At 35.8% G+C, this 13,952-nt stretch overlaps 1 protein-coding gene across 2 annotated transcripts in view; it reads left to right on the top strand.

Annotated features, from left to right (window-relative positions):
• The window catches only part of RICTOR (RPTOR independent companion of MTOR complex 2), a 73,089-nt gene that overhangs the window by 30,963 nt on the left and 28,174 nt on the right, over positions 1-13,952 (top strand). For both annotated transcript variants that reach the window (XM_037374524.1, XM_037374525.1), the window contains exons 15-20: positions 2,837-2,999; positions 3,406-3,507; positions 6,309-6,355; positions 8,618-8,753; positions 9,311-9,510; positions 10,640-10,766. In XM_037374524.1, the coding sequence (XP_037230421.1) occupies positions 2,837-2,999; positions 3,406-3,507; positions 6,309-6,355; positions 8,618-8,753; positions 9,311-9,510; positions 10,640-10,766 (775 nt within the window). The remainder of the gene's footprint in view (positions 1-2,836; positions 3,000-3,405; positions 3,508-6,308; positions 6,356-8,617; positions 8,754-9,310; positions 9,511-10,639; positions 10,767-13,952) is intronic.

Raw genomic sequence — 13,952 nt, forward strand, 5'->3', positions numbered from 1 at the left:
CACCTTCACGCCTCTCCCCCCTTCTCTCAGAGCTCAACTTCACACATTTCTCTGCCTCTCCCTCTAACCAGTGCAGGAGGATGGGGAACAGGGGTTGCGGTCAGTTCATCACATGTTTCTGCTGCTCCTTCTTCCTCACACTCTGCCCCTTCCCTAGCATGAAGTCCTTTCCACAAGAGACAGTTCTCCATGAACTTTTCCAGCGTGAGTCTTTCTCACAGGAGGTAGTTTTCACAAACTGCTCCAGCATGGGTACCTTCCATGGGTGTAGTCCTTCAGGAATATACTGCTCTGGCCTGGCTCCTCTGCAGGGTCACAAGTCCTGCCAGCAAACCTGCTTCAGCATGGACTTCCCACAGGTCACACCTTTCTTTGGGCCTCCACCTGCCTTCAGCATGGGGTCCTCCCTGGGCTGCAGGTAGATATGTGCTGCAGTGGTATCCTCCATGGCTGAGGGGGACAGCCTGCATCACCATGGTCTTCAGCATGGGCTGCAGGGGAATCCGCTCTGCGCCTCCTGCTCTCCTTTTCACTGACATTGGTGTCTGCACACTTTTGCTCTCACATGTTCACACAACTCTCTTCTGCTGTGATTTGTGTTGCACAGATTTAGAATTGTGAATTTAGAAATGTGGAACTTTGGCAGGAAAGTTTTGATACTGTATTTCAGAACACTGTTGCATAGATTGCAGGATTTTTATGCAGAATTTTTCTTAAATGAACCTGTCGCTATTTGACCAAGCAACATCCAAGTCATGTTCCTTGTGTTTGACCTCTCAATTGTTTCACACTTCTTTTTTGGCATTTTGGTGCAATTAAGTTTTCAAAACTATAAAAAAGCTTGTACCAGTTTTTTTCTTCTGTTGTTGTTTAGCTCATTGAATAATAATAGACAAAATCAGTGAGTCGTCATTAGTGTGAGGAAAGAGTAAAAAATATAATACTGGCAGGGAGCTGGATTTGGGGGTTTTGTTTTTTTTTTAAACTGGCTTTTTCTTCAGAAGAAAATGGTAATTATAATGATAGTAATTATGTTGAACAAAAGCACCAGAAAGCTTTAAGTTGCACTGATAATATTTTCAGTTCCTTCCCTTCCATTTAAACATAAGAATGTATGAACAGAAAGCTTAAATTTAGTGCAGCATTCTGCACTAGTATGTGATCAAGCAGTTATCAGGGAACTGCTTCATAGTGGTGGTGCCAATCACATGAGGTATGTTTAAGCAGCAAAAAACATTTATAGAACTGTTTTATTCTTTGAACTAGAAATACTAGGAATAGAATTCCAAGATTTTAAAATCCTATGGGATTTTTGGTTAAATTATTTTTTTAGAATTTCTCTGTACATTTACTAACCTTACAATTTAACCTCCAAAGTGCTCTGTCATAAAATAACATCTCATGGGTACTTCACATGATTCAAATCTCCTGAGGAGAAGTCAAAGAATTTGATAGATTCACGTACTTTCAAAATTTGTTTCTGCAACTTGGTGTTCTTACTTGCATTTCTTTATAGAAGACCATTTACATTGAGTGTGGGTTTTTACTGATAGCAAATTATAGGAAACATTTTTGTTAATTATTCTTACCATTCCTGATCTGCCTTGTCAGATGAGTATTCTGATAAAAGTATAATAACTTTCTATTTTGTCTTTCGTTGTGTTGTCAGTGAGAAATTACAGAATCTTTCTGAATTGCTACTGTAAAATGATAAATGCTGTTTGTGGAGTGCTTCCAAAAAACAGTGCTCTTCTGCTTTTTAGTTTTGAAGGTTTCATGTAGGGAGATTTTGATACGTGAAAACACGGATACACCTTTTTTGAAAAATAAGTGAAACTCACAGGGTATTTCACTTGGTCAGAGTTGTGGGATGAAAGGAAGGATGAAGAGCAAAAGGGATGCTTTTCTGGATTACCTTTGCGTTTTTTGCTTTCTGGCATTGGTGGGCACACTGATAGAGTAGTAATAATTGTTAATTTTTGTTTTGTTTGAATAAAGTGATTTTGTGAAAGCCATGTTTTTTATTTGGGGACCTTGGTTTTGGTCAGCACTCTGCATTGTTTCATACTCTGAAAAACCATAAGTGCTGGTATGGTTTAAAATTAGATGTGACCAAATTCAAAGACTTTGTTTTAAGATAATACAAACTAAAAACGCTCCTATTTTATGAGGATTTTTGCTAATGAGGAAAAAAGGTAGACTTACCTCCTCATTTTTAGACTTCCTTTTTTATTTGCTCAGATTGGGCTTTTTTTCTGTTGCCCGTATTTCATTATTATCTTTCTGCCCCTGTGAACTGTCATTTGTATTACTTCCTATCTTTTCCTGGAAAACTTCTTACATGCTGTTGCTGAACTCTTTAGCTATAAAGAGCAGGAAACATACTAATGATAGTCTTGTCACCCCCTGGAGGCGAGGGGGGAAGAGAAGTTACAAGAAATACTTTGTCCAATTGAAGCTAGCTAGTTCGACTCCTGCTTACTGCAGAATGTTGATCTACTGTGACATCTCACAACACTTATCAACTTTAAACTTTTCAATATTTGCTGTGAACAGTGGTAGACGTTACTAATTTCAGAGTAGAAGAAAAGGTATCAATAGGGCTTATTCTTCAGTACTAGAAATTCTGAAAGATAAAATTATCTGTATAATTGTAGTACAAGACTGAGGCCTATGGATGTATGAAAACTTGTATCAAGAAAATTCTTTAAATTTGCTTTGGAATTGTTGGGCGTTCCATTCTTGAGCCACGTTTATTTACTTGAGATAGAGCAGTGGTACCCTAGTTGGATAACAGTTACCAAATATTGATGATAGTATTTCTTTTTCCTATTAGACGAGCAAGTGCTGCACTCAACTGCTTAAAACGTTTTCATGAGATGAAGAAAAGAGGACCTAAACCTTACAGCCTCCATTTAGATCATATTATTCAGAAAGCCATCTCAACGCACCAAAAAAGGGATCAGTACCGTGTGCAAAAAGACATCTTTATTTTAAAGGTATTATTATTATTGATCTTTCAAAATTGGATTTGACTTTGTATTTTGGAGGCTTAGATCCTGCTGCCCAAACTTCACTCTCGTCTAGTTCGGAGCAATTCATGTGATTTCTTTGTAGTATTTTTTCATTTAATTTGTCATGTACATACTTGTGGATACTGTATGGTGTTTGTAGAAATGGAGGAGTGAATTTTTAATAATTTTTAATACTTTTTAGGACCAGTTACGATCTCTTATTATGAGATTCTTAATGCAGTACTATAACCATGCAATTTACTTTCAAGTGCAAGTTACTGTGGAGCATAACTCTTACAATGATTGTTACATGAACAGTAAGTATATCATGACACAACTGAAAAAAATTATGCAAGGAAACTTACTGTAGCTTTTCATGTCTGTATTTCAGGATACAGAAGAAGCACTTCTAATGAATCTTAGAGACAGCCAAGTTCTCAATCATAAAGAGAACCTTGACTGGAATTGGAATCTGATAGGGACCATACTGAAGGTGAGCTTAAAAAGGGTGTGATATTCTTCTTATGAAATTGTTTGAACAAAGTCTCTGTTTCACATGTGAGCTTTGACTTTCTAATATTAATTCCATGGTACCTCCCATAATCTGTTTTATTTCAGAAAACTAGGATCTTGTGGGTTTAATAAGTGGTGCTGTAGTTTCTTTGAATACAGCCCTCACACTATATGCAAAAATACAGCTAAATTCACAAATTTTTTAATAAGCATGTATTAAAACATATAAATTTATTTTTATAGAAATAGACTTTACAGAATTAGCTGTAATGACTTTAATGCTGCTAATACATTAGACTTCAGACTAAACAAGGATACTGCCTTGTTCAGTTTCATAGCAAATATTTTTATATAATGTGAGCTGATAAGGCTGGAGTTTACAGATCAAATTTCAGATGCTTAGACTGAGCTACATATGAAAACTTCAGTAGTATGTAGTCTCATTGTATGTTTTGAACTAATACAAATACTCCCACAGCATCAAGTTCATTACAAAATTAACTTGTTTTTACAAAATAAAGGAAATACCTCTGACAGGGAGGTCATGCTCTCAAATATATTTAATGCACGACTTTTAAGAAAGCCTCTCTTCTTAAGCAGAAAAATTATTTTCTTTAAGAAAAACTTGGGTCAGTACTGTCCTCAAACCAAAGTATCTCCTGCGATGCTGTGCATCGAAACCATCCTTCACCCAAATTAAATGTTTTCTTGCTGTCTTCTTTACTGTGTTGTTATAAAGATAGTGAAAGTACAAAAAAGTTCAATGGTGACAATCAGAATCAAGGTATTTTTAAGTTATTATTAAAGAAACTTAAATATTTCTGTGCATTTTCTCAAGGACTGATAAACTTGAGAGAGCAAGCATCTGTGTGGTATAAAGAGCTGAATATATATATATGACAGTAGCATTGCTCCACCAGATTTCGCTGTTTACAGGCTTTTCACTGGAATTACTGGATGTACTGGATTACTAGGTGTTTATGATTATTAATCATAGATATTTTTACCTTTCCTTCAGTATTAAAGTGCTGCGATTGAGAGACGGGACGCAACTTGATGCAAGCAAATGTCACTTCAGTTAGGCTAATGTCATGATTATATACACACAAACAATTGTTACATCTTATTCTGATAGGTTCAAAAACTTGCTTATTCTATAACTATGTGGCAACTCATGCGAAGATCTCACACTAGCTGTTTAGGAATTCAGCAACAGTTAAAGACACAACGTCTGTAGTTCTTGCACCACGTCCTTGAGCAAGCTGACAAACAGACCAACTTATTCCTTGTGTAGTCTCAACTTGATACTTAGTCGCTGTTTCTATACCCTTCATGTCCCTTATGCCCAGGGCTTGTGGCCTACAAGCTCAAGCACATTCCTTTCAGCTAACTGATTTGTTACTTGTGGTCCTGCTTCCCAGGCCCCCTCCTGCATTAAAGATATTATCAAGACACTTTTTCAGATTCTCACTGTTAATTAGTCTAAGTAGTAGGAGGCTTTATGGAGTTGACCACTAAGACGGTGTGTGATTTTTTTTTTTTTTTTAATTATTATTTATTTTTACCTGAAATTTAAGTCAAACTGTTTCCATGCTATCTCGGACCTCCCCAGTACTTTCTAATGTCCTGTCAAGCAGTTGCTAAATATCTCAAAATCGGAGACTTGTCTTTCAGAATGAGAAGGCTATGTGTTTTCTGGTTTAATTCTAACCACTTCCCTTCCTGTTAAACTGCACAACAGCAGCATAAACTAAGATAATGTTATCAGAGGGATTCATCTTTAGTCCTCCAATGAGCAGGATCCAGATTCCAGTGTGGTTGCTCACCTCCCTCTTGTTTCTGTTGCACCTTTATAGCTGTGAAGCATCAGCTTTCTAACCACCTCACTACTTGCATCTCATGTGCTCCCTTACTGCCTTTTATATTTGCTTAGCTTGCTGTCTAAGCTGCTAAAAGAGCAGCAAAAGTGGTGGTGGTCAGGATGGAGGACTTGCAACTTCGTTGTTGACAGCAGAGCTTCATACTTTATCTCGTACTGTTAGTGTAGTCAGTTTTACTAGTCATCAACTAGTGTACTGTATGTCTCAGTGCTAGTGTACCAGTTGGAAATGCAGAAGTGTACTGCTTAGGTAGGAAAGAAGAATGATGCATTCATTTCCATCCCTTTCAAGAAGTAACTTACTAGTAGCAACGGAAATAAATCTGAGACCATCAAAACAACAGGCAGCTGTAAAACCAGGGGAAAACATAATAGGAAGAAAGGATAGGTCCAGAAGAGAGTATTATGTTTTCATGTGGTCCTTCTTAAAGTATCTTATGAATTATCAACAGAGGACTTTAAAACACCATTTTAATAAGCAGTGTTTAAGTGAGCTATAACAGAGTAATGATTATTTTTAAAACAAATTGATGAATTGGTGAAAACAACAAAACAATTACTTCCCCACCACAGCAAAACCTGTTACTTGCAGAGAAGAAACTGAGCTATAAAGTGTATTTTTCGTTACCTTTTCATAGTTTGCTGTTTTCATTAGAATTGTGGCCTTGTACACATAGCATGTGACTGATGTTCCCTGTCCTTCTCTAGAAAAAAATCAAACAGTTCTTGGAGGAAGAAGTGTGGGCTTTTCAATAAAATAAGGTTTTTCATACGTAACATTAAATGCAAGAAAAATTACACTGCTAATTATGAGGTAAATGTAGCTAAATGAGTAAATTTTAGTGACTAATCAAGGACTGATGTACAGGTTTCATATAATGCTATATTTGCTGTTTTTCTAGTGGCCAAATGTAAATCTAAGGAACTATAAAGATGAGCAGTTGCACAGGTATGTAAAAATTATGTAAGACTTAATTGAAAAAAAGAAATTTGGAAAAACTTTGTAAATATTGAAATAAACTATCCCTTGGCTATGTCACATTTTTTAAATTGAATCTATAGATCAGCAGCAAAAATGAAAATTTAGGTAATTAGATTACAATATTTGCTTTAAACAGGTCTTTTAAGATTTAGTGCTTTCTTTTCTATGCACAGATACTTAATATATTTATTCGTTTAACAAGTCATACTAGCTTTGCAAACACCCTATTTCATTTTAAAGCTTAAAGTGTTACCTCTTCAGTATTTCATACATTAGTGTTTGATGTCAGCACTTGACAAATTTTGACAGAATAGGTCTACAGTTGTAGTTACAGTTACAGCTTTCATCAAAATCAGAGAAAGTTATTTCAAATTGCTATTAATGGCAATGGAAGCATGTGGGACTTGCAGAAAAAAACCAAAAAACTTAGTACTGCTCTAGTTCTTTTTATGTCTGTTGGCATTAAGACAGTTCTATTACTTTTGTGCATGTTTTGTAATGGCGTTACTAATTAATTCTGGGATGTACCCTCTAACATGCATTTCTGACATTGATTTGGTTAAATTATTTTGGGGAGTAGTTCTGCATTTGTAGGCATGGAAAGGTACTTCTGCATAACTTTGTGGAAAAAGCTAAAGCTAAAACATATGCTGAAAAGCTCATGCTACTCCATTTTAAATTTTTACTAAAAAGTAGTCGTTACTTTATATAGTGTTCCCAGCATAAGTGGTAGTCCTGTTGTAAAAAAAAAAAAAAAAAAAAAAAAAAAGCCATGACTTAATTTTGCATTTGTATTTTTGGAGGTTTTTTCTTCCCCAGGTGTTAATTGCCAATCCATACCTTGTGGTAAAGGATTATTTTTCAAATCTAGTAGTTTATAACATTGCTTCTGTAAAGCAGTGTCTGCAGGCTGGGCTGTGGTGCCCATACCCACGCCTCTGCCTACCTACCTACAACAGTGTTTCTGTTCCCTGGTTTTGTGCTGCACTCAAGCATTGTTCAGTGCCTAAATAATGTAATTCCAGATAGCTTGAGAAAATCTATGATTGAGTTGGTCTAAAACTTCTACACTCATTGATCCTTTCTGCAGGATTGTGGGTTAGGTGCTTTAAAATGCTGTTGCTGTTGTTTAATTAAAACTGATCAAGCCCTAAATCTCTCCAGTTTCACTGCTAAATTTCATAAATTTACAGCCACTTTGTTTTTAAGTGTAAAGTACATTGATTTGTCCTTCCATAAGTTGATTTTTTTTTATTGTTAGTGTTCTTGTGGTGATCTTAACAGCTGTTAAAATGAAATTCCAGATATAATCACTTTATTTCATAGAGCTACAATTAATGAGATGTGTGTATACACATGTACATGTATATACATACATATATCCATGCTTAATAACCAGAATACTATACATTTAATTTGACAAAATCTAAAGAAACCTTTGGATTTCCTTTGTAATTGGTTCTGTATTTAGAACTGGGGCTAGTGGCTTACTCTCACTTTTTGTAACTAAAGCACTGCACCTTTACTTAAGTTTTCTTAATGCTTGACATAGCTACCTTGAGACAGAGCATTTTGTGTTACGTTAGAGCACATATAGGTGTTTATTTTTTGACAAAGAATTGGTGAGTGGAAGCTCTTTGTGAAGTTTTATTCCTGCAATGCAAAACTGAAACTGTATTTCTCACCATGATTTCAGGAAGTCTTGAGTGAGAGTCTGTGTTTGTAATCACTGTTACGCTTCAGAAATGCTTAAGTGAGGTTAATGAAAATAACAGTTGCTGAATAAATACAGCCTTTTCCTGCCGGAACACAAAAATGTGTTTTTCACAGTAATGTTTGACTGTCATAGCTGCAGAAAACTCATGTCACAGATTCTTTTTTAGCTCTTTGGTAGTCTAGGTAGTATTGCCTTTGAAATTCACCACAGGATAAATTACAGCAGAATAAATTATAAGCGTGAGAATGAGAAGAAAGCTATGGCTTCTAAGAGCATAGAGATTTTGAGTGCCTTTGCTTATTTTAAGTCCTGGCTTAGAAAACCTTTTATAACACACATCTCTGAAATCACGTCTGCATAGACTCACTACTGCTATCTACTACTGTTTTAATAACTTTGGAAAATTTATTGCAAATAAGTTAATTTAGTCCTATCTTTCCTACCAGCGTAATTTTGTACTATGAGACTGTCCTTGCATACTGAAAAATAGCAAACTTTTTTATTTTCCATAGGTTTGTAAGGAGATTGCTATATTTTTACAAGCCTAGCAGTAAACTGTACGCCAACCTGGATCTGGACTATGCCAAGGCTAAACAGCTCACTGTGGTGGGTTGTCAATTCACTGAATTTCTTCTTGAATCAGAGGAGGTAAGAAATGTTATTCTGCAGGACTGGAGAATGAGTAATGCTGCTGTATGCCACTTAGAGGGGGAAAAAACTTAATTTTGGTAAAGACTTCTGTAAGACTTTGGATGTTAAAACTAAAATGATCGGTATAATTAAGAACTGTAACTTAAAGTTTTGAATTGTCCAAATGAGAGTGAGGAGTACTGTTGTGTTTAAGTCAAAGCTTTATTAAATATGGCATTTTTAAAAGCAACGTTGGGTTTGGAGTTGTTTTGATTTTTGCTATGTGTATCTTTCCTTTCTTCTTGAATGCTAACTTTCATGCCTGAGGCCAGAGGAAATTGTCATTGAACAAACATTTTCTGGAAAGAACAGAATTGGTCCCAAGATGTCTCCAAGCTAAACTCCTTTTATTTGCCTTGAACCTTCTTCTTTAGTCTGAATTGTGTTTGCTAGCCAGCATTTCTATTTTGTATCTGTATTGTGTTTATGCATTTTAAGAAATTTTAAATTATGGATTTCAGTAAAGAGAGACCCAGTTCACTTACTAGTAAATGCTATTACTTTTGTTTTATTAGGATGGACAAGGTTACCTGGAGGAATTGGTTAAAGATATTGTACACTGGCTCAATTCTTCATCAGGGATGAAACCTGAACGTAGTCTTCAAAATAATGGGCTACTAAATACCCTTAGCCAGCACTACTTTCTGTTTTTTGGTACTCTCTCTTGTCACCCTCATGGAGTGAAAATGCTTGAAAAATGTAATGTGTTTCAGTGGTGAGTGGTTTTATTCTGTTTGAATTGTGCTTACCGTTACAATAGTTATAAAAATAGTGAACTATGCATGAGGACCACCATCTGTAAAGCTGTCAGTCAAAAGAACTTTAGAAGTTTTCGAGTAAAGATCCCCAGTTTTGTGGGGTTTTGGTGTGGTTTTTTAAGAAAGGGTCTTGTAGTCTGTCACTACTGATGAGATATGGGTGATTGTGTCACAAAATAGCTTACTTCTTTCTTGTCTGCACCTTTCTGGCAGAAATCGGCATCAGGAAACATGGTACTGTACTGAAAAGACAGGGAAAAAAATACCCCTCCCCCCAACAATACAAAACAAACAAAAAATCCTAACCCAAACAAACAAAGAACTCCCCACAAAACACCAAAAACAGGCAGGGATCATTCTGTTTGAGAAATGTGATGATGCCTGTTGTACCTAAGCTTCAGTCCAATATACTTCAGTAACGCTGTGAAGTTCAAAATTCTGTTTGGGTACAAATGGACGTACTTCCTTAGGGAGTGAATTGGCTTGTGGCTAATACTAAGGTGTTTTAAGTATAGTAAACTTCAAGTAAAAATTTAGGTGTTATGAGGTACTGTCTTTTTTCGGTTGAATTGTTTTTATTGAGTTTTAAAATTCAAGTATTTTACTGGTTTCAGAGAACTTGATTTACAATAAAATTTATACAGTTAGTAGGACTAACCTTATGGCAAGCTTTATACGTGGAATGTTTTACCATGAGGAATTGCTTAGAGCTTCACAAACAGTATTTTTGTACTCATAATCACTAATTAAAGTATACTGACAAAGTTACTGGAGCAATTATAAAAAGGGTTGGTTTGGGGTTTTTCCCCTTGCATTAATTATAAAAAGGGTTGGTTTGGGGTTTTTCCCCTTGCAGTTTAGCACATTTTTTGGTCCCCATTTGACTCCTTAACAGCTGTAATAGTTGAAGGTTAACTCTGATTCATATGAGAACTTACTTTGTGATCTGTGTTGATAGAAATGAAAGTCTAATTCAAAATACTTACATTTGAATGGTTGATTGAATAAATAGGTTTGAGTGGGTTCAATTACTGATTTTTATTTTCTTTTCTCTCCTTTCCCACAACCCCACCTCCCACCCCCCAGTCTTCTTAATCTTTGTTCTTTGAAGAACCAGGATCACTTGTTAAAATTGACTGTTTCTAGTTTGGACTACAGCAGAGATGGGTTAGCAAGAGTCATCCTTTCTAAAATCCTGACAGCAGCTACTGATGTAAGTTCAGTTCAATTTATGTTTATTGTTATTTGCCACTAAACATTTATTTTGTTATTCAAGGTGTATGACTTTATTTTTAAACTATTATATATCCAGAAAGGTTTTTATTTTTATATTCAGAGAGATGAAACTCCTACTTTACGTAGCTTTTGAATTTGCTGTGAACTTCACAGCGTATATTGTGTTTGTGCTCATGAAACTAAGTCATTCAGATAGAGCTTTCTCTCATGTACAAAGAGGGTTAAAGTCTTTAAATACATAAACCAAGTGTAACACTATTGTCTAGGTCAGCAGACATCCTATATCAATTGAGAAAGTATTGTTTTCACAAACAGAAATAATGTATTTCTAGCAGTAATAAACAGCTAACCTGCCAGTGGTAGATACTGCTTTGATAATGATTGGTGTTACTGTGATGGAATGGAGTAGAAGCTATAGCTCCTGGAATGAGAGGGTGGTTCAGAAATAGGCATTGGAATTTGTACTTTTGAATCTAAGAAGCTGAGCAGATACAAAACACGGAGTTATGTAGACTTGAGGCAGGAAGCTCTTGAACTTCTAAAAAAAGAGAAATGAATCATAGTAGACAAGCATTGATGTCAGGGAAATGACAATTCATAAGTTGAAATCTAACTAGGGAAGAACTCGTATTACTTCAGGGAGAGGTATTCCTCTGTCTCCTGGATAAAGGCAGAATATATTCTAGAGTGTATACAAGAAGGAATAAGCTAGCTGCTAGCTTTAGATGTCTCGCTGTATTTTGGAAGAGGAGAGGGAAAGAAAGAAATTGAGGATATTTCTCTGAGACTATCAAAGATAAGATGATTCTTACAAGTAAAGAATGGAGTCTGAAGGTAATGAAGATAGTTGGGGTTCAAGGAATGGCTCATTGAAAGAAGAGGCTGAAGCTCCCTACTGAGTAATTTTAAGTGATGACTCTGATAACCTTTCTCTAAAGTTATTTTATGCCTAGTCTGAGCAAGAAAACAAATCAATATGTTGTGAGGACATATGTCTGTGTCTTTATTAGACTTCTATGCTGTTAATAACTGTCAGTTAAGAGCAGTTTAGACTGTGGAACTTCATTTAGCTTTTCTATTGAGATTTTTGTGTCAATGGGTACTGCCCCCTCCATCACCTCCCAGCTTCATAAAAGGGGGCCATACATAGGGGAAGAGCACACCAGCATTTCAAATGCTAGTTAACAAAGAAGTCGAGACATGCTGTCACAACCTCCTTCATAAAGTATACAGTTAGACTAATAATTTAAGGTGTTTTATTATGAATTAGCGTTTGTGGTTTAGATTTTGGGAAGGATTTCTTGATTCTGATAACCTATAGTGTGAAGACTTAAATTCTGTTTTAAGAGAGATTCTTCCAAATGTTTTCAAGCATCCAGTACTTACACCAGAAGCTTTATGTAGGTAAGAATAGGTTGATCTCCTTCCAAATGTTCTATAAAGACCTACTTTTGTACTTTTTTTTTTATCTTAGCAGGGAGGAAGAACAAAACAGAATTCATTCAACTCTGATACCCATATCACTCACTAGCTGTTAGCAGGCTGGCTGGAAGTGGGGTGCAGATACTGTCTGAACATACTGTCTTAATTATATACAAAGCCAGAAAGCAGTTGAAAGCTACTGCTGCTCTTAGTGATGATAACTAAAAATAGAGTTTCCACCTATTTGTAAATCAGCTTAATGAACAATGGGTAGTAAACACTTCCCGTACTTTAAATGTGAATAGGTTAGACATCACTCTCCAGCACCTTAGAAATTAGGAAAGCTTGTTGAACCCCCAGGTTTACCCATTTTAATTCTGATCTGTTTGGGATTGTAAAAAGTATTAGATTGCGATCTGATTGCTGGCATTACCTTGACTGTTTGATGCCGGAGCTTGACAGATGTCAAAGTAAAACTCTGGAGAAAGCTAAGAGATACTCTACAGGCTTAAGAGTTTAAGAACGCACATTTTGGATTTGAAACCTAAATAATCAGTTTTAAAGTTGAGATCTTTTCTTGCTGATACACTGATACCTTCTCACATCAATGAGGTTTTAAAGTCTCAGCCTACATTAGTAGCCTATGGCTGCTGAGGTCTAATACTTCCATTTCCCAGTCTCATTGAGGTATGGGTCTAGCAATATTGTCTAGTGAAATGGCAGAGATCAGGTAACTGTCTATTTTTCACAGTCTCCTGAAATCTGGAAGAACAGAAACTAGTAGAACTTCTCAAATGCCGGGCATTGACTTGCTCTGTAAGTCTAACCTTTCCCATATGTGCACAGTCAATAGTCCTTACTGTCAGTGTTAGGTGTGCATTCAGGTATAGCAGGTATCTAGCCATGTCAGTCTTCAGGCAAGTTCATAGGTGACATCTGTTGAGACTTAAATTTTGCTGTTTAGAGTTCAGTGTTGCACTGGATAAGACTGTACCCTGATTTTTATGTGTTGCAATACCATGAGAATTCCTTCGGTATTTTCTTTTTTAAAAAAAGAATTTAGAACACATTTAAGAAATACGAAAAATAATTAAATCTTATTTGTTCATCACAAATGTAAATGAATCTTTTGCTATCAGGATACTAAAACAAAGATGATGTACTGTTCGAACCTAAACAGAGCGTGACTTCCTTTGTGAAACATACTGAACCCTGAGAGATAGATAAAACTATTTCAAGTTGGTTTTTTTCCTGAATTAGTTGATCTGCTTGGAATTCTTAGAATTCATAGGGAAGTATTTTGTGACTCTCCTAGATAAAATACACAAACAGAATGGACTGTCTCAGCCATTAGAAATGGGTCTACATTTGCATCAACCACAGATGATTTCATACGTGTATAAAAGTTATTTACTTAAATTCTTTTCCTGTTTTACCATGTGCCCAATCCCATACATTCTTACAGTGGAAATGGAAGTGATAGGATTTTGAAGAGAAAATTTCACTAAATACTACTTGACAAAAAGGCATAATGTTGACCTGTCCAAGAACCCTTTGGCCATCCTTGGTTTACACAGTATTGCCAGTATCATATCTTGGACAAAATGCTGTCTTCGGTCTTTCTGGTGTTTATGTTCCCAATAGAAGATCAAAGGTGTAAAAAGCTAATCCAGAGGATAAAACTTCTTGATTATTCAGTATTAACTGTATTCTTAGTAGTATAAGTGGTATTTTTGAGCAA

The sequence above is a fragment of the Falco rusticolus genome, chromosome Z (assembly GCF_015220075.1).
Source record: "Falco rusticolus isolate bFalRus1 chromosome Z, bFalRus1.pri, whole genome shotgun sequence".
Lineage (NCBI taxonomy): Eukaryota > Metazoa > Chordata > Aves > Falconiformes > Falconidae > Falco > Falco rusticolus.